Raw genomic sequence first — 27660 nt, forward strand, 5'->3', positions numbered from 1 at the left:
ATGTCCGATAGTCTGGATATTGAAGAGAAACCTCCAGCCCCACCATTGAGAATGAACAGCAACAATCGTGATTCTTCAGCGCTAAACCACAGTTCAAAACCGCTCCCCATGGCCCCCGAGGAGAAGAACAAGAAAGCCAGGCTGCGCTCCATCTTCCCAGGAGGAGGGGATAAAAGTAACGTATCAGCAGTGTGACTGCGGGCTCCATCTCTGCTTTCTGTTGGTTGTTGGGTGCCGTGTTTACTTGCTGCCACTGTTTTCTTTCTGGTTCAGTTGCAGAACGTGGTAAAGTCCTTCCAAAGCCTTCTGTTCAGTTACTCTAGTAACATGTTGCAAAAGAGGAGGAGGTGTTCAGTCACTTACTTTCTTGTCTTTGAAAAGCCAGTAAGACGGGCGCACATAGTGCGACTCGCCTTGTAAAAATAACTTTATAGTTAAGCTGGGGAATCCTTTCCTTTGGATTTTGCTCTGCATTTGCAGTAAAAACGGAGGTGAGGTGGTGTTCTTTTGAAAAGACAGTTGCAGTAGTGAGAAGGCAATATGCCTGACACTTTGGGGTTTTTTTATAGTGCACTTAACGGTCCAGGAACAGGAGCAAGGTGCTTGCTCCTATTGCAGTGAGAGTGGGTGCAGAAGGGCTTGGTTTAAAGCCTTCTAGTTGTGGTTACAGCGAGGGATTAGGAATAGTCAGCACGGCCTGAGGAAGGAGACTTTGTGCTGAGCCATCCTGACATCCTGCTCCCATGAGGTGACAGGCTTGGTGGTGAAGGGAGAGCCGTGGGCGTTGTTCCTACTTCAGTAAGGTGTTCGGCACAGCCTCTCATGGCATCCTTACAGACAAACTGGGGTACAGTCTAGATAAGTGGGCAGTGAGGTGGACTGAAAAGCGGCTGAAATGCTGGGCTCAGGGCATTGTGGTCGGCAGCACAAAATCCAGCTGGATTTCAGGAGGGATTCCACCTTCGATGTGCATCGCTCTTCCCCCAAGCAGAGCTCAGAACTAGGCCTGTGGTCATTCCCTCGGAGCTCCAGCTCACCTGCGCTGCTCGGCTGCCCTGCGTATGAGTTTCTTCCACAGATCCTGCGGGGCAGTTGGCACTCACAACTCCTCACAGGCAGTCGAAGGCACAATACAGCCCCAGCCCTCCCGTCGGTCAGGGGCAGTCCCCATGGCTCCTCTCATGTGGATGCTGTGACTCACCCTGTTCCTCAGGCAGACCTGGCCGGTTCACTCCCCAGTGTGCTTTCCAAAATGTCCCCTTCTGGGAATAAATTTAATTTGCAGTTGATTCTTTGTAAAGGCCAACATCAAAATCTCTGCCGGCTTGTTTAATCCCTGGAAGGACTTGGGTCACTTCATCCCCTAATTGCCAGTGGGATATTATCTCTCCAATGGAACATTTCTTAAGCAGGAGGTGCTGAAAACGGGGAGATTCAGAAACAACCCCTCCTGGAAATGATCAGTGACATTAAAAATAGATGTAATTAACTACCAGTCAGAGCAGTCTTAGAAAACATCCAAGTATCACGATTTTAAATGTGACTGTGAGGGGAAGTAAGCTAAGATTTATAGCTTAATTTTGTTGGGTGAAATAATAAATGGAGGAAGTTTAGCTTGGCTGGCCAAGCTCCTTGAGGTGGTTTCAGCTCAGGGTTGGCTTGTGGGTCAGGGTATCAGCTGGCCTGTGCATGCTTCACAGGCTCAGTGACACATTTTTGAGAGTCCTGCTTATAAAACAGAAGGTGATTAATACGGCTGCTCTCATCTAGTGCAGTGCTGTGCAGCATCACAAATTTATATTAATAGTCCACCGCTGCCACCAGTAAACAGAACATGAAGGAGATGCCATGGCAGGGTGTTTCTGCCTGAACCTGCAAGCACTTTGTCTTTGATTTGTTCACCAGACAGCAGAGATGTGAGGATGGTTATGAGGATGGATATTCTCTCCAAGGCAATGGTGTGTGCCAGGGCTGCTGTGCTTGGGGACCAGGAATCTTTTGCAGTCTCTCCCCTGTTGGAATGTAGGGATTTCAGTTAGGGTTTGAGTGCTTCTTTGTTTAATACCTTGTTTTCGCAAGCCACTGGTGACTCTGTGGTGCTTCTCTGTGCTTCTACAGTTAAAACAAGCCACTTGGGTATTAGCATCCTGCTCCTTCCCATAGCCCCTGACCTCCTTATGTTCCTTGGTACAACTCCTCTCGCCTCCCTCCCTGGGGTAAGATACCCCGTTTCCTGGGGGCAAACATACTGAAATACGTTTCCAGTGTCACATGGACAATCTGTGTGGAACAAGGGGCTGAACCTGTTCCCCCATAGCCCGTGCTGAAGCTGTGAAATTGGCCTGCCTTCCCCGGAGGCAGTGATGGAGCCGCGGTGGAGTCCGTGGCATTAGCATTTCCTTTCGGCAGAGTGGTGTTACCTCAGGAGAATTGAGAGCAGAAAGAAATGACTTGGTTGTTTGATAAAGCCTTGTTCTTCCATTAAACCACCTGGAATTGCTGTGCTATGGAATAAATTACTACTGTGTGTGAACTGGAGGCTGCACAAAGGTTCTGTAGAGCATTTGACCTGAAGACGTGAGAGGGGAGCAGGCCCACCGCAGCTCAGACACCCCTTCAGCTGAAGAGGTACCTCCGTGTCAAGATTACTGGGTGAATGATACCACTTCCATCAAAGCTGCTTCAGCCTGAGCTGCGGATGGGAGCGGAGTCTGACCTTTCATCGTCTGGTTGCCCCCTCAACAGAAAAAGAAGAAAAGAGGGAAGGAGAAAAACCCAGCGGGGTTAAGGTTTTTGAAGGAGAAAGAAGAGGACAAGGCTGCTCGGGTGGGACAGGAGGAGCAGAGGGGGAAGGAGGATGGGAGAGCAGTGTGAGGGATAGTGGAAGGGAGAGCGGATGGAGGAAGGAACAGGATGAGATGAAGAAAAGGCAAGCGAACAGGAGGCTGTAAGCGTGAGGTCAAACCCTTCCTCCCTCTCGGGAGAAAAGCTGCCACTTAGCTGAGTCACATTTTTCTGCCGAAAAACTGCTCTTTTAACGTAATAATGATGATGCACACTGGAAGACAGAACGCTCTCTCCTTGTTCTAATCTGTGCTAGTTGCGGAGGTGTGGGTGGCCCTCGTGGCTGACTGCTGTGCAGCAGGAGTGTGGTGTGAGTGGCATCTGTAAGAAAATCAAACAGGAATGTCCAGTACGAACCCCTTGAATCCAGTCAGTCGGTGCTTCAGAGAAGCCCTGCCTTCCCGTACCCTTTGGCCAGCTTATGTCAGACGGAAGTGGTTGGAGTTGCAGGGCACAGAGAGAATTGTCAGAGTTTTTAGACTGGGGAGGAGCGAGGGCGATGCAAGGAGATGGTTAATTCTGTATTGAATTTACTCTTTATCAGCATTTGGACCGTAGGTGTTACCCGCGGTCTGGTAGGCAGAGGTCTGTGAAGTGGATGAGCCAGGTCTTAGGGAATGGGCTGGAGCGCTCGTCCCCCAGCCGGAGAGGCCTAGAACGGACAAGTGCTGCTTTTGATGGAACGTTTTCTGTAATGCTGTATTTGACTGTTCCTTTGAATTGAATTTGATGATCCTTTAAATCTAATTTTCACTGCATTTGCTTGCAAACGGTGAGGTAGGAGAAGCCAGTTTTGTTATCTGCAATAAAAAGTGATGTATGCAGAACGGAGATGACATCTTGGAACTGGCAACACCTATCCTGAAAATGATCATCTTAAAAATAAAAGAAGGGGAAAAGCCTTTGCATTTGTATTTGATATATTGCTGCCATCTCTGCTGAACGCTAAATGAAAACAATTCATCAATTAACATTGTGTAGGGGTGTGCAGTACAGACAAAAGGTGACAGTTAATTATTTAATGAGGATAAATGCAACAATGCCGGGAAAGGATTAGAAACGTCCAAAATACTCTGGACTATAATTAGAAAGAGCAGAGCTACTTCCAGCTAAAGGAGGGTGTAAGGTAGGGTAAGGAAGATGTGCAAGGGGAGGCCTCGTGGAGCGAAGACAGACCAGGCTGGGAGGGGTGCTGGTACACAGCGAGCTCAGCCTTTGGATGAGACCCCCGGGTAAACTTAGGAAGCTGGCAAACTTAATACTAAACGCCTGGAGGAAAATGTTAGTTCCAGGTTCACGAGCGTAGCGATGCTTTGTGTTAGAAGGCTGATGTGCCAGGAGACAGATTTCGCAAGGCTCCATCCTGGTTGATGCTGGTGGAAGGGCACACTTGCTTTTGACTTGCACAAAATTGTCACCACGATGAGGGTGTGTAAACCAGACATGCGTTAAGGTGGTGAGGAGGGCAGCAGGGGAGAGCTGGGGTCCTGGGGTGCAGAGTGCTTCCTTGAAAGACGGGAGATGAAGTGACTGTTTAGCATTCTACACGTGTGCTTTATGTGTGTCTCATTTCCCGAGTTTGTACTAAGAACTCTTGCATGCTGCAAGTGGGCGCTGTAATATTTTTCTATCCCAATCATTACCACCCAATTTTGCCACTGAAATGACAAATGTATTTGGCAGAACGACAGTTTTCCTCTCGGCCCTTACGGTTATACGTCCCTGGCACTAAAGGAGATCCTACAGGAGCTCTGTGCTGCATTATTCAGCCACGTGGTACTTAGTCTTGGAGCATGGGGGTTTTCTAGGGAAGCCAGGTATTTCAGGTACCTGAAATAGGGTAGATATTTGAACATAGGTTTACGCTATGTGTATCTGGGTGTCTGGGAGTTGTCCAGAACTGTCGTTATTGTCACCGTTTTTCAGTGAAATCTCTGTTGAATGTGGATTCTAGATGCATCAGCGCGAAGGAATCTTCTCTCAGCCTCTCTTTCACTCTGTATCAGGATCAATAAAACGGGACGGAAGTGGATTTGTCGATAGTAAAACACACAGGAGATGGATGAGTGCAAGGAACGTTACGTTCACAAGGTGTCAGACTAGGAGGGAGATGAGCAACGTATGCAGATTGACTGACTTCCAAGCCTGTCTCCTTCAGCAAGATATTCCACGCTGTGTGAATACTGGTGGAATGATTTAAAAACAAGGAATTCCTGGAGGCTAATGAAGCCTGGGGTTTATGGTTATAGGTCTTAGTTAATTCAGAGGTCAAATGAAGCTTTTCCAGTGGCATTTATAGGATCTTGTTGCTGTGCAGATTCCGTGGTTTCAAATAGAGAGCTGCTGCTTCAGGCTTTTACTCTGAGAATAGGAATTGTCCCCTCCTGAGCTGCCTGTTTTCAGAGAACTTGTAGGAACCTTGTTTTAAAAAAACCCAAAAAACCTCTCCTTTCTGATCTGAGTTTGACAACAGGTTCAAAGCGTGCTGGAGAAAAGACACACGTGCAAACAGGCGTGCACATGCGTGTCCTGGGTGCTTCGCTTCTGCAGGAACCCGCAGAGCAAAGTCAAACAGGAGTTAGCAGCCAGATATGAAACCGTGATGAAAACAATAACTGGTAGAGAAATCATACTGGGTAGAGATCACCTAAGAAGGCTCCGCAAGGAACAGCTTGCTTTGGCACTGGGACACTGACTGGAAGAAAACCATAATGAAATAGCAGCCTCTGGACCTTCCCAAGCAGGGGTTGGCAGTTGGGCTGGTGTTGTGTTAGCTTGGGTCTGTTTGTCAGTTAAGTCAGACGCCGATTGATTTGTTTCCCGCTTTTAAAATGCTATTTCAGGCCCACCTGATTGCGAAACTTTTTGAATGAAAAGCTGTGCGGAAAATAAGCGCGTGTTAATCTTTTGCCTCTAGCCAACAAGAAGAAAGAGAAAGAACGTCCTGAGATCTCTCTTCCCTCCGACTTTGAACATACCATTCATGTGGGATTTGATGCCGTCACTGGAGAATTCACAGTAAGTAACCACTGTATTGCGTGCTCACCAGAGCTTCTCGTTTCCTGATGGTAAAATAACCTCCTGTTGCCAGAAACATCAGGTGACAGCAGCCAGGCTGTGAAGAAAGAGACTTATTTGTTGGGCTTAGGATTTTGAGTGTTTTACTTCTGATTCAGGCTGCTGCTTTTTTTTTTTTCTCCAAGGATTGTCAGCAGAGTGTCTGTGGAACATGAAAACTAGGAAGAACGTAGGTGTATGCTTTTATCAGTCCCACAAGCTGCTACAGGGTTTGGTTATTCAGTGTCTTTGGAAAAGCATAAGAAACCCACACACACGTGCTTAGTGTATGTCTTGCTGTTGACAACTTGCCCCAAAGTGCCAAGTCCAGCCGCTCTGCAGACAGCCCTTGGAGATGCCCAGAAAGCGGCAGCATTGTGGAATTCTGTCCATTTGAATTTAATGTCCTTCAAAATCTGTCCATAGACTAGGCCATCAGACCCGTTTCTAGCCTTTATATATTCATAAAATAGCAGTCAGTTTTTCCTGCTTAGATCACGATGGAGTATTGGGAAAGCTGAGTCTGACAGAAGCTCCTTGAAGTGCGCAAAGCCTTTTCTCTCAGACTGCTAGTTAGGTGCTGAACCCATTAATCCTTAAAGCTAGGGTGGCAGCAAGCTTGCATTGGGTTGAGCTGTGGAGGTGAGCGGAAACAGCAACTCCCTGCCATCAGTAGTACCCTGTGAGCTGAGTGGTCAGAGTGTGTTATCACCATGCGTCAACTTGTGAAGCGTGCTACTGCTGACGGGCTGCATACACCTCACAGGATGGGACAAATCATTTGCCTGGACAAAGGATGATTAGTTTTCAGAATTTGAGCCTGAAATGGGATTTCTTCATCGTTTTTTTACTTTGATTGCTACTTTTGTTTCTTGAAAGCACTTCAGGAAGCTGGCAACTTTCTGTATACTACAGCAGCAATAGTAAGAATAACAACACAAGGGAAAAAAGACACATTTAGCGACGGCGTATCTTAAAAGGAGTAACAACATTGAACAGGTTGCCCAGAGGTGTTGTGGATGCCCCATCCCTGGATGTCTTCAAGGCCAGGCTGGATGTGGCTTTGAGCAACCTGGTCTAGTGGAAGGTGTCCCTGCCCATGGCAGGGGGGTTGGAACTAGATGATCTTTAAGGTCCCTTCCAACCCAAACCATTCTGTGATTCTATGATTCAAATTATCCTTAATAATTAGGAAATACAGCTGCATTTAAAATACGTGGGGTAGTTAATTAGCCGTTTAAACATAGATGTCAGTTATAAAATCTTACTTCAAAAGTTATTCGTGCCAAACCCTAGGGCTTGGTTCAGTGCTCATGTAAAAGGCCCAGATGTGGTCATTTTTGATCAGAAACTTAGCATAAAGCTTTTAAAATTGTGTTTTCCCTGCTATCTGTCCCGTTTTTCCACTTTTTTTTCCTTCTCTGTCTCTCCCTGTAGCCACTTTATTGTTCAGGTTAATCTTCAGTGCCATTCTCTCTGTCTTGGTATCATCTAGTCTGTTACTTTCTGCTTTCGTTCTCCCTTTTGTGTTTGCATCCCTTCTTCCCGTCTGTCTTTTCGTTCCCTCCTTCCTCGTTTCACTGCTCTCCTTACTGAATGTTTAGTTGTTCTTATTCTATATTTGTTCTTCCTTTCAGCCTTCTGCCTTTATTTCTACCCTGTGCTTCAGACTTTTCCCTTCTGGCTCTGTGCAAACGCTGTGGGTCACAGTCGTGTTCTCTCGTAGACTGGCTGGTGGTGAGGATCCCAGTTAGTTTCACGTCCCTGCCAGCTGGAACAAAAAGGAGGGACACGGAAGTTAACACACTTCAGTTCTAAGCACAAGCACTCTGTCAGTACTTCTGAGATCACGGTTTGGATTGATTTGAATGTTATTATTATCATTCAGTGTGTCAAAACAGTCTGTAGCATCAGAGACTTTATTTATTTATATGTTTTCCGGTGTCAGATGCCACCAGCACAGGTCCTGGCCTTTTATAGAACAAAGCAGTGTTACATGGCTACGTGTTTCTAGCCTTTATTACATGTCCAGCTTTATTGCTGTAGCACAATTTCTGTTTCATATCCTTTCCCCTCAGAACAGTGGACATTAGGTGGCTGCTGGTTTACAACTACGCAGTATTTCCACAGGAATACTTGTCCCTAAAGCGTGAAGGTGCAGCGCTGCAGTTTGAGAAGGCTCCAACGGGTCCAAAACAAACCCAGGGGACAGGAGACATTCCCCGTGCAGCTTGCCAGCACAGGGCTTAACGCTGCAATCCTCAGAGTAAAATGTCACTCAAAGCAAGGGGATTTCTGCACCATTAAGAACTAGCCGTCAGCTCCCAGCTAATCCCAGAGGCAGGCGTTACGTTACACGTTGCATTAGGCATGTTTGATTTGTCCCAGCCTGGATACAACCCGTGTATCAGCCAGGTGGTCGTGGTAAGTATGTCCTGCTAAAAAATATCATGGAAAAATGTTCCCACTGTCTAGTGACCGCACTGTCTGCCTCTTTCAAAAGTTTGGAAGTGCCATGGGGATGCCCAGTAAATATGCGAATATATGGGATTTTTTTTTTTTGGTCTCGAATTATCCCAGTTGCCATGCCAACAGTGTCTGCTCTCCTGGTTATGTGCGATGCGTTGGGCCATTTTCTGACACCTAACGGTCACCCCCGCTGTCCCACTGTCTAGTGACCGCACTGTCTGCCTCTTTCAAAAGTTTGGAAGTGCCATGGGGATGCCCAGTAAATATGCGAATATATGGGATTTTTTTTTTTTGGTCTCGAATTATCCCAGTTGCCATGCCAACAGTGTCTGCTCTCCTGGTTATGTGCGATGCGTTGGGCCATTTTCTGACACCTAACGGTCACCCCCGCTGCGTTACCTGACTGCTGATAGCTGCATCTCAGACCAAAGTTGCATGGGCTCCCCCGTTTCGGCTTTCAGGCTGGAGCACCAAGCTGTGTTGTTGCTCATGAATGTACGTTGTATCTCCATTTCACTGTGCTTGGAGCAACCACATTGGCTAAGAATTAGGGCTTTTAAAGCTCAAAATGAAATTGGTTGGAAACTGTTGGGCGGGAGCATGCTGCTGGAGCTTCGTGTTGGTTTATTTTGAAGGAACAGGAGCGTGGTTTGCAGGGCTCTGGGGAATGCGTTGAGGCATGCGTTTTCGAAACAGTTTCCTGACCCCCAATCTACAACAAAACGTGGTCGTGCACCAAACCTTTCCAGTTCCCAGATTATGACATTAGGAAGTGGGAGAAAGTTGTGGCTATAGATCCAAAGAAGTTGCACGTTATTAATTTAATCAAACGTTTCTTTTAGAATTGTCCTGATTTTCGGTCTGGTGCGCACAGATTATTTGTGTTACGGCAGTGCACAACCTCCCAGTGCGAAATCCCAGTCTGACCAGCTGCGTTCTCCGCTGCACTTTGACTCCTGCACTGGCCAATTGTGGTCTTGGGGCTGGAGAACCATTGGAAAAAAAACTTGTGTAGAGCCATTCAAAATGCTAACCTGGCTTTCAAAACTGGGCAAACAGCAGAAGCCCAGATCTTTCTCTGTTATTTTCATTTTTAACTTTAAAGAAAAAAAAAAATCACAGGTTGCCGTTAATCCTCAGTGATGCATTTTTATGAGGGAGAGAAAAACTGGTTTTAAAAAAAGAGAGGAGGGGAAATGATGCTTCCAAACTTTGGAACAGTGTTGATTTTTCCTAAGCCTGCCTTCCTGTAGCCTGTCCACCACCTAACCTATTCGGTACCTACCTCGTAACTCCCATTTTAGATGGGACTTCCCCACTTTGGCCCATTGGTTTCCTCCTCCCACCTTCTGAGTTGTCCCCGTTCTGTTTTAACTTTCTTTTCTTTCTTTATTTACGTCCATTACAGCCAGATCTCTATGGCTCACAGATGTGCACAGGGAAGCTCCCAGAGGTGCGTCACAGGCCCAAAAGAATCTTGCATCAAAATGCTTCTTTGAGATGTCATAGCACTGCAGCAGCAGGTTGATGTGTGTGCAGTAGATTTGTTGCTTGGCTTATCCCACTTCTTTTCCATTAATCCTAAACTTTGGAGGCCCATGTCACACATTGTTTTGTGGAGAACTTCTTAGGAAGAAGCTATATCCAAATGTTTGCCTAGAGCGGGGTGGCACCAAGGCCAAGCTGAGGTGTAGTTGTTCATTCAGTGAGCCCTACAGTTCGCTGGTAGGTGTTGGCTGTGCAGTAAATGGGGAAAATTACAGGCTTTCCAATTTAGGAAATTATACTGGATATTTAAAGCAATGGCTCATCAATGTAATTTCAACGCGGGGCTGCGGCTTTCAGTAATTGGATTGATTTTCAAATGCCACCCTCACTCATAAGATGCCCGAGAACTCGTGCAAGGCTTTGGCGCTCTCAGCCTGTCTGCTGAGTCCCTGGTGTCTGTATATTTACAGAGAGAACCTACGGAGCTACAGGAGCTCAGAAAAGAGATGTCCTCAGCAGCAGTGGGAGAGCTCGGTGTTACGCTTTTGAGAATTCACGTGCCGATTCCTAACCCCGCAGTGTTCCCTGGTGTGCTGAAAAGGCATTGTGTCAGGGTGGGGTTTACCTTCCCATCAGACAGCAGTGATCATTTCAGCACAATGTGTTTGCGTTACCAAGCATTAAAAATCCAGTGTAAAGCTCCTAAAATACACTGTGGTGTCCACAAGTGTAGAATAGTCTTGCTATGTCTGCACTGAATCACCAGGAAAACAAGCTAAGCCTTAAATCATTATTCCATGGAAGAGCAGAGTTGATTTAAAGACGAGTTTCATGCACTTTTTTTCCGATCACAGTCATAACTTTCTTTTCTTTTTAAAGTTGGATCCTGGTTTTAGCTCTGTATTTTCATAGAGAAGAGAATGATTGCATCTAATGTATAAGATACTAATTTTAATTGTAAGGTGTCAATCAAAATCTCTGAATGTAATCTTGCAGGTAGCATGGGATCTGTGAGGCTGCGGCTGTTAAATACTCTAAATCCACGTTCTTTCCACTTGACATCTGCAGGGCATTCCAGAGCAGTGGGCCAGGCTACTACAGACCTCCAACATAACCAAACTGGAGCAGAAGAAGAACCCACAAGCTGTTCTAGATGTTCTCAAATTTTATGATTCCAAAGAAACAGTTAACAACCAGAAATATATGAGCTTTACGTCAGGAGGTAAGTCAGCATCTCGCTGCGAAAAAGGGAGTGTCAGGCCCCCAAGTGAGTCAGACCGAAGCTCAACATTCAGGTGGTCAAGAAGTAACCTTAAAAAATTCCACTTTGTGGAATACTCCTGAAATGAACTGTACTTCTCCTTTTGTCCCCTAAGTGTCACTGAAATGGTGACTTTCCTTGGTCGCTTGTCCGTAGAACTAGATGAGATACGAGATGGACCAACCATTGCTGCTTCTCGTCAGAAGCGTTAGTCGGCCAGAAGTCATGTTGGCTTTTCTTTCCCTGCATCCTTGTTCCTCACAGTGTTCAGGCTGGGGAACGGGGTGTGCTTGGTTCGTGCACTGTGAGCTGGTGACGGACTGGGAGGATGTCTTGTGATCCTTTCTGATAGAGGAGAAGTTTCAAGGATTTTGTGTGTGTTAGCTCTGGGGAAGATGAGGCTGCTGTGCATAAACTGACAGCCTAGATGGCTGCTGCTGTGATGTGAGAGGATGACATCACAGAGGATGGGAAGGAAGGCTGCAGTTTCCAGAGCCGCCTCCATCGCGCGCTCGTTCCAGGAAGACCCTCACCGTTTGGGCATCGCTGCCCCAAAGCCTGCAAACGTGATGGAGGTGTCAGTTTTTTCCCCTTCCATACAAAATTGGGTCTTTGCAGAAAGGAGAAAGAACGCCTGTGCTGTGCTTTGCAGTTTGTTCTTTGCCCCGTTCCTCCAGTGTTTTGCTAGACAAGCTGGGGCGGACAATGCATCTGGTAGATGTCTAGAGGTTTTTACTAGGTGCAGCGTGTCTGGCTGTTGTATCGGTGTGTTCTTTCGCTGTTCCTTAACAACTGAGTTGATTTTTAAACACAAATACCGTTAAGATGCCGTTACTTGGGCAACGCTTATGTCAACAGCTTCAGGTAACGGGGATGTCTCTGTCCAGGAGGGACTGGACAGCACGTGTAATGTAACCTGCAGCGGTTCAGGTCCCTGCACACCATACGCCGTGGCAGTAGAGTCCATAATGTCCCCAATTTGCTGGTTCAACCAATACAACTTCCAAAACGCAGACTGGGAGAGCTTCTCAGAAGCCCTAACAACTGTGCAATTATCTCCAGAATTTACTAACGTCTCTCTTATTTTGAGGGAAAGCACCTTTCTTCTAAATTCCATCAAGACCTGACTAACTTGGCACTTAATGTTTGTTAAAATAGCAAGTACCTTTGTGATGAAATGCAAAATTGAGAGCCGTCGGGGTGTGCTCCTGAACTCGGGAGCTGTCACTGCGCTGTGTCAGAATGGAACTGCAACAGCTAAGGGGGATTTTGGGGAAGCTTTTGTGGGGAGATGTTTCCAGCAAGCTGAAGAGAATGAATGCATGTAATTGATCTAATAAATTAATAAAGCTGCTTCAGCTCTTGGGCGGAAAAGAAACAGTGACTGACAAAGAAAAATTTGCATTTTCTTAACCAAGTTTATTTTATCTATGGGCAAAACAGGCCAAAAAATAGACAAGAAAATGTAGAAAGCTTGTCACCTGGGATACTGTCCTGTTCCCTTGCTGGCTGTGTAAAATGACTTTCTACTGGAGGGATGTTGTGGAAGAAAAATACTCTTTGGGTTTACTTGTTGTGTGGGGATCCCCACGAGAGGCAGCTTTCTAACGGCACCTGGTTCATCTTCCCTTGCACGTTGCAGATAAAAGCGCCCACGGATACATAGAAGCCCATCCTTCGGTGAGTGTCACGGTAACCTCCCACCTCCCTAGCGTTGAAGGACTGTGGAGCAAGCTGCGAGCTTTGCCGTCTGCGGCAGAGCGCCAGCCCTCTGGGCTGAAAGTCCGTACATTCCAGTGTCTGTGGAGCAGCAGAAAAGGCATCCCTGGCTGTTTTGGAAGAACGTCTAAACAGCTGAAAGTCTGGTTTTGCAGACAGGAGATTGCTTGCTCTTCTTAACCGTGGTGGAATATGTAATTCACAACAATATGCGGTACTGTCTAATTAGCCCATTTTAATTTGGTTTTAACAACTTAGAATCCATTTCTATTAGATTTTATGATTTATCCTTAGTACAGCTGGATGTTTAGCTGAATATAAATAAGGTTATAATTGATATGTAACTCACTGGAACCACTGAAAGAAAGTTTTAAATAATCATCCACACTAATTAATACTGGATTGCCATAGCAATCCCAGAGATGTAGCTGTGACATCCACATTAATATTGACCAGATATATTAGTGTTAATGTTAGTGCATTAAATAGCAAATGGCTGAATGGGGATTTGGCCTTTATTTTCAGCTGTTAAGCAACTTCATTTTAGGTTGGTGATTGCACAGCAGAGAGTGTACATAATGCAATGAGAATCATCTTTCAGTATTCACACTTCAGATCTTCCACTGATGCCACTTCCTTTACCTTTACTAGAACACACTTCTGAAAGGAAGTTTGGGGTTCCCAGGGCACAGTATCCTTCCCAATGGTTTGCCAGGGGTATGGACACGTTGGCAGATGCTGTGGTGTTCTGTTCTAGCTGGCAGACAGGGGTGAGACGGCCAAGATGTCAGCTTTCAAAAGTTCCCGACGCAGAGGATGCTGCTTGAGTGTTCTAGTTCAGGGAAAACAACTCTGACAGGATCGAGCAGTCATGGGAAGTACTTTAATTTCATTTCACTCCTTAATGGGAGTCTGGCACTAAATAATATGACATTGTATATGTTCTAGCTACACAATTTAGTGCTGTCAGACCAAGCATGGAGCCCAGTGGAAAAAATAGGTGCAAGAATTTGACATAACAGAAGTGTGATTTTTCTCTTCTTTATTTTTCCTTTAATCATCTTCTCTCCCCGTGTAAGCAAGGTGCTAATGATGCACAGAAAGCTCTGCACGGGTCTAATGCATGACAGAGTAGCAGTTGCCTTCCCATCAGGGCACCCCTTGCTCGATGGAGTTGGCCCTTAAACCGGTGTTGAGGATGTCTGATGTATCACTCCGTATTTCAGCCAGACGAGTAGCCTGTTTCACCACCTACCTGTACCAGTTGGGTAACGGAGCTGAGTCTCACAGAAAATACAACACTCCCTGTGCGTACAGGTGACCTAAGGCAGGGTACAGGCATCTCTTCAGTAGGACACAGGCGTGAAGATTAGGTCCCCGTTTCCTGCAGCCCTGGCAGTGGCTTTTATTCCCGCTGCCAGTAACGGGAGCTGGGGTGAGCAGCCAGGATGCCCGCCTGGCACCGGGCAGGTCGCAGGATGCTCCCTGCTGCTGAGAGAGCTGCGTTCACCGTGGGCTGCTCTCACGGTAAGAGGCAAGCAAACAGGGCAAAGACCAACGGGTTAAACTTCTGATGAGGTAAAGACAAGGATGGTGCTGAAAAGGAGCTGCTGAACAGGGGAATTCAGCACTGGAAAGAGGCAGTATGATTACCCCCTGGGGAAAATAGTAAGGAAACAGTCTTTCTCTCCTGTAGAGGAATTTTTAAGTAACCATGGTCGTGAAGTGCTAGTGCAGACCTGCGTGCACAACCCAGGCCATGTGAAGGATGATGTGTCCTTGAGCAGGTGAAAGAAGGAAGTGATAGAAGCAGGGGGAAGAAGGAAGAGGTAGATTGGAGCAGAATGCCTAAATCGCCAGGGGGAAGAGTGTTGCCGTGTGTTTGAAGTTATGTAGCTGATTAGGAGAAAAGGTAGAGCATGTGGACAAAACGATGTAACCAATCATTTAGAGGGTGGTGGCGCATGGCACTTGGTAACTCAATAAATACCCGGGCGAAGAAATAAAGTTAGAGCTTTGAGCATTACCTCTGTGAGGATGTCTCTGACTCTGTGCCCAACCTCCCGGAACCGACTGACTCACTGCATCTCGCAACACTCTCCAAAACCAAATTCCCAGCAAGACGAGGAAGGAGGCTTTGCACTTCAAAATGTGTTAATTAACCTAGCCAATAGACACCTGTTAGCTTAATTAACTGGTACTGTTTCTGTAGACACAATGCCAAAGCAATTAACCAGCAACTAGATGTGATTCTGGTGATACATTCAAGCATTACATCTTGTAAAATTAGACTTTGACTAAGCCTGGGAATGATTTAGTTGTTTTTAGCAAAAATTAAAACCACCAAGATCAATTAACAGAACATCATGGTAATTTGCACCCTTAAAATTGTGCTGTGTGTAACGTGGAACTGAGGCCCGTAGGCACGTCTGGTCTGATGTCTGAGCAGCCTCAGGTGCGCTGTTCTCAAACCTGAGTGCCAGAATGGTGACTGACGCTCGCACTGCTGTCTGTCCACAGAGCACAAAAACAGCGTCGGAACCCCCTCTAGCTCCCTCTGTTTCTGAGGAAGAGGATGAGGATGATGAAGAGGAGGAAGATGACAATGAACCTCCGCCTGTCATCGCACCACGGCCTGAACATACAAAATCAGTAAGTCCCAGCTGCATTCCCTGTGATTCACAGCTGCCGGTTTGCGATCAGGCAGCACTTGCTGATGGAGACAGGACTGGAGTCCAACCATCACACACTGCTCACCCAGGCCACTGGCACCAGGAGAATCTGTTTTGAACTTTCATCTTTAGTCATGAGTCTCCTGTGATTCTGACAGGGTCCGTGAACTTATTCTCCCTGCCTCTATTCAGGCACTTAGGTACCAACTAAAGAGTCATTTTGTTACCCATGAACACACACAAGCAGCTGTTTCTGTATCCTTGCAACACAGTAAATGCATTATTTCGGTCGTCTTTCAGAGAATCAGTGAAGACTGAAAATGAAACTGGCCATGAACTTGTGTGCAACTGACTTTTCATTTTTCCCTGTTCAGTTTGGGAAGTGGGCAGCAAAGCCAAACATTTTAAGAGCCCTGGATGTGGCAGACAGCATCCTCCAAAGGGTTTGCATTTGAAATGCGATCTCGGGGGCATCTCAGCGAGCTGCCTTTCTGACACCAAGTAATTTCTTGTCGCAGATCTACACACGCTCTGTAATCGAGCCTGCTGCTGCACCAGCACCAGCTAAAGAAGCCACCACTCCCCAACCTGAAAACTCCAACACAAACACTTTGTACAGAAACACAGACCGGCAGCGGAAAAAGTCCAAGATGACAGATGAGGAGATCCTGGAGAAGCTGAGTACGTATTCCGTGTTTCCTGCCCGTTCAAGCAGCGTGCTGCATGCGTGTCTCGTTCTTCCTAGGCACCCAACATGCATCTGCAGTTCTAGGGTGAGAGTCACTCACTACTCCCTGTGTTAACTGTTACGGTGCAGAGCACTCTGGGTCCTTCTGCCTCGGAGGGCAGCTGTGACAGGCTGGGTCTGCCTGAGCTTCCTCTACACTCCTCAAGGATCTTTCCTGCCCCAGATACTCTTGGGGCCATTTTTATGATTGTTGCTGCTGCTACTTCTGCTAATACATCAGTTAGTTTTTGTAGGAATTGTACATTTTTGTCAGAGAACTCCTTTGAAAGAGCATCAGCTGACACCATGGATAGAGAGGAAGAGGTGTGTTCAGTGTGCCTCAGAAGCAAAACAAGTGGTTTTGTAACAAACCTTGTTTTATTTCTTAGCTTTATGCTTACAGAGATGTAGCAGACACACATCAGGTGAAACGGCACTGCAGGCGTTTCTCAGGGGCCAGCCTCCAGCACACCCCGTGTATTCCTCAGACGCACAGCCCTTTGTCATAGCTAATTCCCAGCCCGTTAATGCTATTAGAAATCCACTTGTTGACCCAGAGCCCCTGCACAGATCGTACTGTAGGAAAACACATCGAGCGCTCTGTGAATCTGCAGTGCAGCCCATTTAGCTGCTTCATGCACGTAATAGCTGCCAGCGCTGTCTTCTCAGATAATAAATTGTGGGGTTCGTAACATCGCCGGTTTACTCGGCGTCGCCCACCGACTGTCAGGGCAAAAAGTGGATTGGGCTACACCTCCTTGTCTTCGCCCTCCAAGCCAGTAACGTTCTCTTCAGCGGGGACAGCTGCTTGTAGAGGGGTGCGGCGAGGCTGTGGCTTCTTCACGGGGGTTGTCGATGCTCGTTCGTGTGCTAGGCCAGCCCGGTGCCTGCCCTGCACGGCCGGCTGGGGTGCCTGCAGGCTGACACCTTCCTTAGCTGTGCCATCTCAGTTGCTTGTGTGGAGCTTTCTGCACCCTTCGCAGGGTGCCGGGACTGTGAAGAACGAATCTCAGTGCCGTCGGGCAATGTCCGAGGGGTAAGTTCGATGGCTTTAGCTGAGAGCACAAGGAGATGAATTCCAGGGCAGATGGTTACCTGCAGGTGTGTCAGCTTATGGAGGGAGAAATTACAGCCTCTTGACTGAGGCTGAATGTTTGAGGTGTCCTTCGCCATGAGTTCTGCAGGTGCCCTGCGTCCCTGAGCGCATGCGCGTCGTTTGCTCGAGCATCTCTGCGCCAGACGAGGAGTGAACCCTTGAGTTACCGTGGGTGGTATCTCTGAAATGTCCCGTGCTCTCATGCTTTTCCCTTCTGAAGAATCTGATACCAAGTGAGCAGGGTCTGAGGGTCTGCCTTGGGCAAGCTGTCCTGCGGACAGTGAGCGTCTTCCTGTGCATCCGTGAAGCTCTCTGGAAACAGGAGCGATGCTGGTGTGTTACCGTCCTGGGCTGGGTATGTTTAAGCATGTCTGGTGGTGGTTTTGTTTTGTTTTAACTCGTATGACTTCTCTACCTTGCCTACTTCCCCCAGAATTGATTTTATGCTACTTTTAGGAAGACGTTCCCTGCCCTCTTTTATCTTAAATTGCTTTCAATTCTTTACTGCTTGAAATAACTTGGGTTTTTAGAGCCACTTCCATTACAAGTTTTACTAGGGAGTAAAGCCTGTAATGTTAGATAAGATCAAAAAAAATTCCGTCTGTAATGAAATCATGAATATGTTGCATTGTAATTATGAAACAGAAGTGGCTCAATTCTGTTTTCTTATCCACTTAATTTAGGACTTGATAAAGGCAAGTGCTTAAAGACATCGAATAGCTGATGTGTTTATCTTTTGTCCAGAGCAGGGCGTGCCTCTCTGGACTGGAGCTGCGTACCAGTCGTTCTCTTGATTGCAGTGCTGTTGTATTTGATGTGCGTTGGCTTAAGCACAGGAAACCAGCCAGAAACAACTGACTTGTGAAAGCTGTTTTTTGGGGAAAAACCCCAGGAACCAGAACTGCAAATCAGTGGCAAATTTGGAAAATTCTTTGTCAAAATATTTGTTCTGCAGTCTTTTCTTCTTTATTCTTTTCTAATGGGGGGAACTTCTGTGAACTTCTGAGACCTGTTCTGATAGACACGCAGTTCCATCGAACCCGGCGCCTCGCCAGACACTGGCAAGGTGGCGTTTCTTCTCCTGTCCCGCCCAGCGCAGGATTGCGGCAGCGTGTGGTTTCGTGCTGTGGAGCGCCGTGGGCGTCCCTGTCTGGGGGATGGCCAAGCTCAGTAGTGTGAGCGGCAGGGTGTGCTTTCTCATCTCACATCCCTTCTTCCAGTCAGTGAGAGGGGAGCCCCAGAGGCCTCTGGTCATATTCTGCGTGACTGAAGAGTTACTTGGAGTGCAGATGCACTAGAGAAGCAGAATGAAAGCTTTGTCTTACGTTACATGTTTCGGTGAGATGAAGCTACAGAAAGGTAAGCAGGTCCTGAAAGCATTACACCCTTGGGCCCCAGAAAATCCAGTCGCTCCGACTCCTGCAGGCTGGCAGAGCAGGGCAGCACAACTCCAGGCTCCCTGGGGCTCTCCGCATCCTCAGCCAGCAGGCAGGCGCTCCCGCTGCCCTCAGCAGTGGGCCCTGGCTGGCATCCTGCGGTGCCGGCCGAGCGCAGCGAGTGCTGCGGGGCGAAGGAAACCTCCCACAGCTCCCATTAGTGACCTTGCCAAGGCCAGCGACATGGCTTTAGCGGGGCATGTACCAGATGGTGTTGATGCCCCGTCTTCTTGCCGTGCTGGCAGGCAGCATTCCTAGCTGGGCATCCAGTCAGATGCCCATTTGGATGCTAAAGCCCTCTGCTCCGGAGACAGGGCAGAGAGGGGTTTGTCACTGCTTACAGCGAATGGCGCTTCACCAGTCTTGTTCTGGATGCACAGGTGACCCAACAAGCTTGTGTGGTATTTGTGACACAGGAAAATCGCCAGAGCAGTCAAACAAAACATGGGGTGAAATGTTGGAAGTGTTTCCTCTTGAACTAATCTTAAAGTGTTTCAGTGAAGTGTGTTCCAAGTTAAACCTTTAGATGTCACTTGCGTTGAGCCATCACCGTAGGCTTCCTTGTTTGCATTTGACTTAGGAAATTCCCAGACCAGAAAAAACAATATTGGGTTTTTAATTCTTCCTTCAGATTTGTTGGAGTTTATCAAATTTTGGCTCTTTCATTCCAGACAAACACAGTATCCTGTGTTAACTGCTTGCTTTCCTTCCCGTTCAGACGGCCTACACCTCTGAGTGGGCAAGACGACGTCAGGCAGTGCATGCTTTAACCTTAGCTTTGAGTGCACATGGGCTCCGGGGTGGCTGACAGACCCCGACTGTCCCGTGCTGGATGGCAGCCCCGCAATCCTGCTGCCGCAGCGCAGCGCTGCCGGGAGGCAGCAGCAGCCCATCTGCCTGGCTCCTGAATCCCATCACCTCTGCTCCTGAGATCATCCGCATCTCGTGTGCACAGCTCTCGCTATAACACTGGGGCCTGAGGAGTATTGCTGCTCTTGTTGCCCGTGACTCTGCTTGTTTGTGACGATCAGCACGCGTGCCAGTCAGATGCTGATTGCTGACCCGACTCAGGCTGAAGGCAAGCAGTGTGGTTCTGAAAATGGCACAAGCAAGGTCTTCAGAACTTGGCCTGGCAATAGTTCACCAGGGTCAGAATTCTTAAAGCCCCATGGTTATTGACTATAACATGAGATGCTGTTCTTCGCCAAAAGAATGCCTTTGTATTTTTAAACAGCTGAAAGGTTGAGAAGCTTCCCTCCTGGAAGCACTTTGCAATATTCTTCCTGTTCTGAAAATGGCACCTGTTCATAAAAATCGATTCCAGAACCCAAGGTGCATTTAATCTTTGAAAGCATTAAACCGTCTGTCGAATCACGGTGTTTATTCCGAAGAAAGCAAAGGCCGTGCTGTTCCCATTCTCATTGGTGTTTATAGACAGCAAACACTCGCGCTGGTACTTGTTCTTTTCTGATACCCGCTTCCTGTGAATGTTTCTCCCCGTTCTTGGTTTCCTGCCTAGGTAACCCTCAGAAGGACTGGAGAAAATCAGTCTCTGTGGAGGCCGTCTGTGTGGCAGAGCTGCCTCTGCTGACATCGTCGTTACTGACTGCGAGGGCTCACAGCCCCGGACGTGGGGCTGCGTTTCCTTCTGCTGGAAGGTGCCATCTCCAGTTTTAAGTGAGCATCTTTGCTTTTGTCTCTTGCAGGGAGCATCGTCAGCGTGGGAGATCCTAAGAAGAAATACACTCGGTTTGAAAAGATTGGCCAAGGGTAAGTCCATTCACAGTTACTTACGCCAAGACATGGGCTGGGTGTTTTGCTGGTGTAGTGTTGGGTGTGAAGTTGGGCAAGCCCCAGGCACCTTAGACACTGGGCTGAGATTCTCCTGTTGCTCAGAACTGATCGGAGGCTGTAACTGTGGTCAGAAGGCATCATCAAAGACAGCGTGATGCTGGCGGTGTCTTGTCTGCAGCAAGGAGCAGGACCCGGAAGATCTACTGTCCCTCAAGTCTGTGGCGCCCGCTTGCTTATTTCTTAGGAGAAATAATTTTTTTCTACGTCTCAAAGTAATATGGCCACGCCAAAGAAAGGAGAAAAAACTTTATTGCCCAGAAGAGGAACTTGCCACCTGATAGCTGTCAGATGAGTAGGTTCTCAGTAACATTTCTTTCAAATATTTTGCTTAAAAATATTCAGTGATCGGGATTGTAACCACATCGTTTAGGAACTGAAATCAGAGGTTAAACAATAAGCTCTCCTTTCTAGCAGAGGTAGCGAAAACGGAAGATTCATTAGCAAACAGAGCGTCGATGCACGAAGCACTCGATGAGAAAACGCATCATCTGCCTGATGACAGACAGGCCACCCGTGGATCCTGCAGGTTTTAGGAGTTCACTGAAAATAATCTGCCAAGCTGTTCCCTTTGGAAACCCAACTTTGCCTGCTGTACGCAGGATGGTTTGAATCGCGAGGAGGCAAGAAATGACATCACAGTTCGGGGTCTGACTTGCATTTGGAATACGGGCAGGCTCGGTCGGAGTTCCCTTGGCCGTGTTGTAGCCCCAGGATCACGCAGCTGTCGGGGTGTGGCAGGCTCTGCTTGCTGACATCAGGAGGTATTTTTCTGCTGTAACTGTTGGTGAGGGTAGCACGTTGCTGACCTGGAACTGGTCTGAACGCCAGACACACTCATGCCCTTTCCCCGGCGGGCCTGGTCGTAGATGTGTCTTGTTTGGTGAGGCTGCTCCGTCGTCACACAAAAACCCCTTCTCAGCTCCCAGCTCACTTTCCACCTGAAACTTGGGCTCTTACTGTCATTTGTAAAACGTTAGTGGACACTTCGAGCTGTGCCAGAAAGAGAAGTGTCAGCTAAGGAGTGAGAGTCAGAAGAAGCCTGTGTGAAGCAGGTGATTGCTGTCACCGTGAGAATATGACCACGACCCTCACATCTTTCATTTTGACAGTCCTCGGCGTGAGCGTGTACGAAGGTGCCTCGGCAAGCGGTGGGAAGACACGTGGCTAATACCCGGCCTAAAAGGGAATCTAAACCGATTTCCTCCGGCTTTTAGTACGGCCTGAGCATGTCTCACAGGGGAGGGAGCGCGCTGCTGTGACCAGCTCGTGACTGTAGGGAGCAGGTGGATTTGCAGTGATGGGGAGGGATCCTGCAGGAAAAGGTCGGTGCAGAGGGAATCGAACAGGATGGTGGGGCGGAACCGGAGGGCGGCATGGCTGGGGGTAGTGCGTACGCCTGCAGCAGGGCTGGGCCGAGATGCCGCAGATGGTGCTGACGTGAGGAGTGGAGTCCCTGAGCTGCTCGCCGTTGCAGCGCGTTGAGTAGTTACGCCAACGGCACTGGTTGTGTTGGAAGCGAGTAGGGTTTTTAGCAGCTGCTGCTCAGAGCACTGCAGGGCAGCAAGGGAAGTGGCTGCTCAGCAAACTGCAGGTAGAAAGCAACTTCTTACATGAGGAAAAGCCACTTGACCCGCACGTAGCACTCTGGCTCGCGTAGCTGGGAAGTTAGGAGTGACCAGTAGTCAGCAGCCCCGTGCTGGAGAAGAGCTCAGCTTCAGTGGCAAGCCTCTGGTTTGTCATCTGTCCCCAGCGGAGGGCTGAAAAGGCTGCTGCCGCCGGAGGAAGCGTAGTTCAGCGCTTGATGGAGAGGCTGTGTTTGCACGAGCAGGGTTAGCTCTTGCTGCAAAGACTAATTAGTGTGGAGCTGTGAGCAGCCTGGGTTCGGGGTGTTTTTTTTAGCTGGTACTGCACTGCATCAGAGTGACACAGATCTGACATGGGCCTGGTACTTGCCTAACTGCATGAAACCCCAGATACTACAGAAGCGTTTCAAAGTTAGATAGGGATCAGAAATTAGAGTTGCTTAGAAGTGAAAGTTTGCAGTGCAGAATCATAGAACGCAGAGCCCTTGCAGTTAATTCACAGCTTTACTTAAATTACCTTTAAACTCCTCACAGATGGCCTGGAGCATACCAAAAGCATCCTAATTTAAATAGCTGTTTTTAAATAAACCCTGACAGGACTTTGCTCAGAAGGTACAGCACAGTGTTAGCGAGTCTGAATAAATGGTGTTGGCTTTTCATGGAAACAAATTGGATTAATCTCGACAATTAGTCATAGGGAAACGCATTTGCATTTATATTAAAAGAATACATGGCATGCCCAATGAGAACAGTGTTCTCAACACAGACGTACAGTCTCTGGCGCCTGTTGAATTAAAATGCCTGGGAAATGTTTCAGCCTGCAGGTAAACAAGCAATCCGGGGGATGGTGTTAAGGTGAGCAAACTGATTTTTGGTCTTTTGGGTCAGTGGGACACTTGCCGGGTGCCTGTTCTCGCTTCCCAGAAATCTCACCCTGGCTCTCCGTTGCCTCACAGCCCAGGCAGACATGAGCTGCTGAAATGCTGGCCGTGTAAACGCGTGGCTCAGCGCAGAAGGAAGCCCTTTAGGCTTTACAAGCCCACAGTTGCTCTCAAACCCAAAGGGATTTCCTCTGACGGTGGCCTTTGCAGCCCTTTACATCATTGCAGGGGAAGAAACTCTGAACAAGAGGCAGATGGCAAACCAGCCCCCACGCTGTCTGGTCTGGAGGCGAGCACACCGTTTACTGCTGGTGGCTCTACAACCACCCATGTCAGCCACAGAAGCGAAACACGGACCCCAACAAAGCAAAACTGGATAAAATTGAAAGAGAATTAAGTAGGTTGTTTTCCAGCCTTTATAGACACTCACGCCTCCCCCTTTAACTTCTGGAGCGATTCAGTGCGTCCGTCTGAGATCAGCAGCCCCTTTTTCTGACGTTGGACACAAGTCGGATTGTGCACCCCCTGCGTGGCAGAGGGCTGGTGGGCTGCGCCGTGCGCTGCTGGCTGGGGAGGGGGTGGGCAGAGGCGTTACAAGCACCGCAGGCAGCAGAGGTCTGCGATCCCAGCTTGCTTTTGCTCGTGGGGAGCAAACCGCTTCTCACTTCTTCGCTGCTGTTCCGTTTCTAGGGCGTCGGGAACTGTCTACACAGCCATCGACATCGCCACGGGGCAGGAGGTGAGTGCGAACAGTCCCAGCAGGGTTTGCAGGTACGCGGCGCTTTCTCCTCCCGTGCACACTCCAGACGTGGCTTTCGGGTCCCCGGTAGAGCAGCGGCTGTTCCTCTGACGCACAGAGAAGTGGCAGCCTGCGAAACGCATCTGCTAAGGCTGTTTAAGCACGACTGGTGTCCGCTGGCAAAACACATCATCTGCAGTCTTCAGCTTTTCCCTGGAAGCTCTTTAAGGGCAGTGTGGTTCTGTGCTGTAACTCTGCGTACTGTGGCCACCCAGTTTCCGGCAACCATTGTGCTGAGGTGTTGATCGATCGATGCCTGAAAAGGTGCCTGCGAATCCCTGGGGGAAGTCCTGCCCCCCCTGGAAGCAGTGAGACCCTGGTGCTCTCTGTGCTTGGGCTGATGCTCACCCATGAACAGCTCACAGGGAAGCGGGCGCTGGAGGGTGAGAAACAGAACTTGAAGGGACGCGGTGCTAACTTGGACGGGCCCTGCAGGCCTGGTTTTGGACAGAGACAAACCCTGCCTGAAAATCTGGCTGGAAAAGCAGGAGTGAGAGCAGAGGGCTGGTCTCTTCGTGCCGGGTCAAGAGCAAGACAAGGCAGAGAGGGAGGCTGGCCAGCTTGTGTACGGAGGGAGCAAGAGGCAGACTTTGAATAGAGCCACATCTCCCCAGGGAGTGCCGTGTGGGGCAGGAGGGCTCTTCTGGGACACCCCGGGCAAGGTGTATTTGTAGGAGCCCTTGGCTGGAGCTGAGCTGGAAGGCCTGGAGGGAAGGAGGGCTGAGCCCAGAGGGACGGGGCTGGCAGAAGCGGGCTCAGCAAGGAGGCCACGACGAAAAGCGCAGGGGGAGACCATGGCTGCCTGGGGGAAGGTGGGACTGGGCGGAGGAGCCGGGATGGCTGCAGTGGGTCAGAGAAAAGTCATTGTGTTAGCAGTGAACAGATGAGGTGGTGTCTAGAGAATCCTATTGCTTTCCGGGGCCACAGCTTAAGACCTGTCATTTCTGGCTGTCAGCAAGCACATCTCAGTCTTGCTGGTAGTTCCTCGTCCACCTGCAGTGCTGCATTTCATAACTGCTTTTACGCAGAGGTCTCCGAGGCGTCTAAAAAGCCCTAAGCCCTGCTTGTAACCCTGGGGGGATCGTAAAATACCACAGAATGGGTTGGTGGTGTAAACCCAGAACATAATTGCAAATTTAAACTGTGTTAAAGAATGTTATTTGGAGTTGCAAAATCAAAATTCAGGAAGTTAGGAAGTGCTAAGATTGTAAACTTGGTTTTGGTGTAACCTTAACTGACCTTTTAGAGCAGCATTCTGTACCTGATGGATGTGTGTGTTCTCATCCGGTTAGTTATGCAGTCAAGTCAAGAATAACAGCAGTTGCTGAAGTAACAATCAAAAATCATAACTGCTGAAGTATTACCAGCTGGCTTTATATATTTTCACAGTAACAAAATCACTTCCTGCTTGCAAAACGTGCGTGAATAATAACAGTGGCACTAAACTGAGGCTGTTTGAGAAGGATACAGGTCCGGAGAGTGTTGTTAGAGATTTGTGGCTGATAGTTTAAAGACCGTTTTTACAGATTTTACAAGGCCACGTCCCCTGTAAGCAGCACCCCAGCTAGCAGAGAAGTGGGGTTGTGTGATGTCAGCTGCTGAGCTCGTACGTCTGACAACAAGACAGTTTGGCACAGCTCTGCTGCGTCATTCCAGAAACACTCCATGTTTCTCATTCTGATCTCGGCACGCTGCTCAAGTTAATGGTTCTCCATGTCGTTTTAGGTGGCCATAAAGCAAATGAATCTCCAGCAACAGCCCAAAAAGGAACTAATTATTAATGAAATCCTGGTCATGAGGGAAAATAAGAACCCCAATATTGTTAACTATTTAGACAGGTAAGTCGTTCCAGTATCGCCATGTGAATGTTCATTTTCATACAGCAAACCAGAGATTTTAATAGAATCCTTTGGTCACTGGCAGAAAATCAACTGGTTTGGTCTTGGTTTGGGTTTAGGTTTTCTTTAAGTTTCTTTAAGTTACCTGTGTCTTCTGATAAGGGCTGATAAATCTTCACAGAGATTATTTCCCTTGGACTGTTCCCACTGTTTTCCATTGCTGTGGATGCCGAGAAGACTAGATTTTTGTTTCCAGAAAAACGCCATTTGCCAGTTTTTAAATTGTTTTTCCTGTTTCTGAATGTATTTTATGTAAGATTTTCCAAACTGCTGCCCAGTTTCTGTCCTCAGTGGTACACACTCTCCTACCACGGACAGCTATGAACGCTGTGTTGCCTTGCTCCTGGAGTTCATCATGGAATTTATGTGTCGAGAAGATGAACCCGATGAGGTGATACGTCCTGGTTCGAGATTTATCTTGGCCATTACTAAACTGCATTTTTCACTTGCTGCCATCTGAGACGTCTGATTTTTCACTTCCGTGCCTGTCTGGTTCAGACTGCACTGTGCAGCCTAAAAGGGAACGTCTATTCCTTTTGCTTGGTCTTCATTTAAAAATGACCCGGGAACGAAAGTCAGCCGTAGCCGCTGTGCGCGTTCACCGCGATGCCGTCTTTTCTTCTTGCAGCTACCTAGTGGGTGACGAGCTCTGGGTGGTTATGGAATACTTGGCTGGAGGCTCTCTAACCGATGTGGTGACGGAGACGTGTATGGATGAAGGACAGATAGCAGCTGTCTGTAGGGAGGTAAGGGATCCGTGTGTGCTTCCGGTACTTGGACAGGATGGCACCTCTCGACAGGCGCCAGGAACGTGAGCGACTCCGTGTGCAGAGCTTGCTTCTCTGTCGCTTTACAATAAGGAGAAGAAAGAGCATCTGCTTAGTCTTACGTACTGCTGTACTGCCTCTGGTTTTGCTGGTGTTTCAGTTCTACTCTTCTCAACTTTGCCTCCTTAACTGTTTGCCTGGGCCCTGCCTGTACCGTTCCTTGCCGCTAAGAGCAAACATGCTGGTGGCAGAATTTTATAATAACAGCAGAGAAAAATAGAGACTCATTTGTCACAGTCCTCAGCTTAAAAGGACAGCATTCCACCCAAAATGGTGTTTGCTTCTGAAAAATGACTAATGGGCTATTGCCAAGCGGGCTGTAGAGCCTAACAGTGAGACCTTTGTCAGGTCTTCCACCCGCACGTGGCTCTCTTCCGACCCAAGGGACTTCTCCTTGGCAAACAGCAGTTTGTCGGACGGACGGAGATGGCACATTCGCTGCAGCACCAGCCGTTCTGGCTCTGCGTTCGGGGGACAGTCTGCAGAAGTAATTGGCGTTTCCCTTTCAGAAGCTAATATGCCTTCATTTAGAAAGTTATTACTCTAATAGTGTTGACGCGGCGAGCTATGCCTCTTGACAGCACAATATTCTGCCATTACTCACAGCTCATCTCGGAATTAAATCTTTTAGAGCCATTTCCTTTCTGGTGTGATGAAATCAGGTCATTAATTTTTACCCTGGTGTTTCTTTTTATCTGTCAGTGCCTGCAAGCTCTGGATTTCCTTCACTCAAACCAAGTGATTCACAGAGACATCAAAAGCGACAATATTCTTCTCGGCATGGACGGATCTGTCAAATTGAGTAGGTATTTTGGGTCGGGCGCCGCGTTCCCAGGATGGGGTGTGGGGCTGCTTCTGACACATTGCCAGCTGCCTGAGAGCGATGCCTGTGGTGGTGCGTGGGCCACTGCCGCAAGCGGAGCTCGCGGCTCCGGCCTGCAGAGAGGTAGAGGAAGGGCAGAGGCGCTTTGGGGGGTGTGTGTCCCTTCCAGAGGGGAGGGAGCTGCAGTCTAAAGCTTTGAGCAGATAAAATCATAGAATGGTTAGGG

General features: G+C 48.2%; 1 protein-coding gene across 1 annotated transcript; it reads left to right on the forward strand.

Moving 5' to 3' along the window:
• On the forward strand, window positions 1–27413 carry PAK3 (p21 protein (Cdc42/Rac)-activated kinase 3; the record flags this gene model as incomplete). The annotated part of the gene is made up of 12 exons (XM_010154925.1): window positions 1–175; window positions 5762–5862; window positions 9779–9823; window positions 10927–11080; window positions 12762–12799; window positions 15359–15490; window positions 16029–16191; window positions 20476–20539; window positions 23778–23826; window positions 25612–25724; window positions 26413–26530; window positions 27314–27413. Coding segments are annotated over exons 1-12 (1252 nt in total), but the record flags the coding sequence as incomplete, so codon positions are not given.
• Window positions 27414–27660: the final 247 nt, after the last annotated feature.

This window comes from Eurypyga helias, unplaced genomic scaffold (assembly GCF_000690775.1).
Source record: "Eurypyga helias isolate BGI_N326 unplaced genomic scaffold, ASM69077v1 scaffold19227, whole genome shotgun sequence".
NCBI classification, from domain to species: Eukaryota; Metazoa; Chordata; class Aves; order Eurypygiformes; family Eurypygidae; genus Eurypyga; species Eurypyga helias.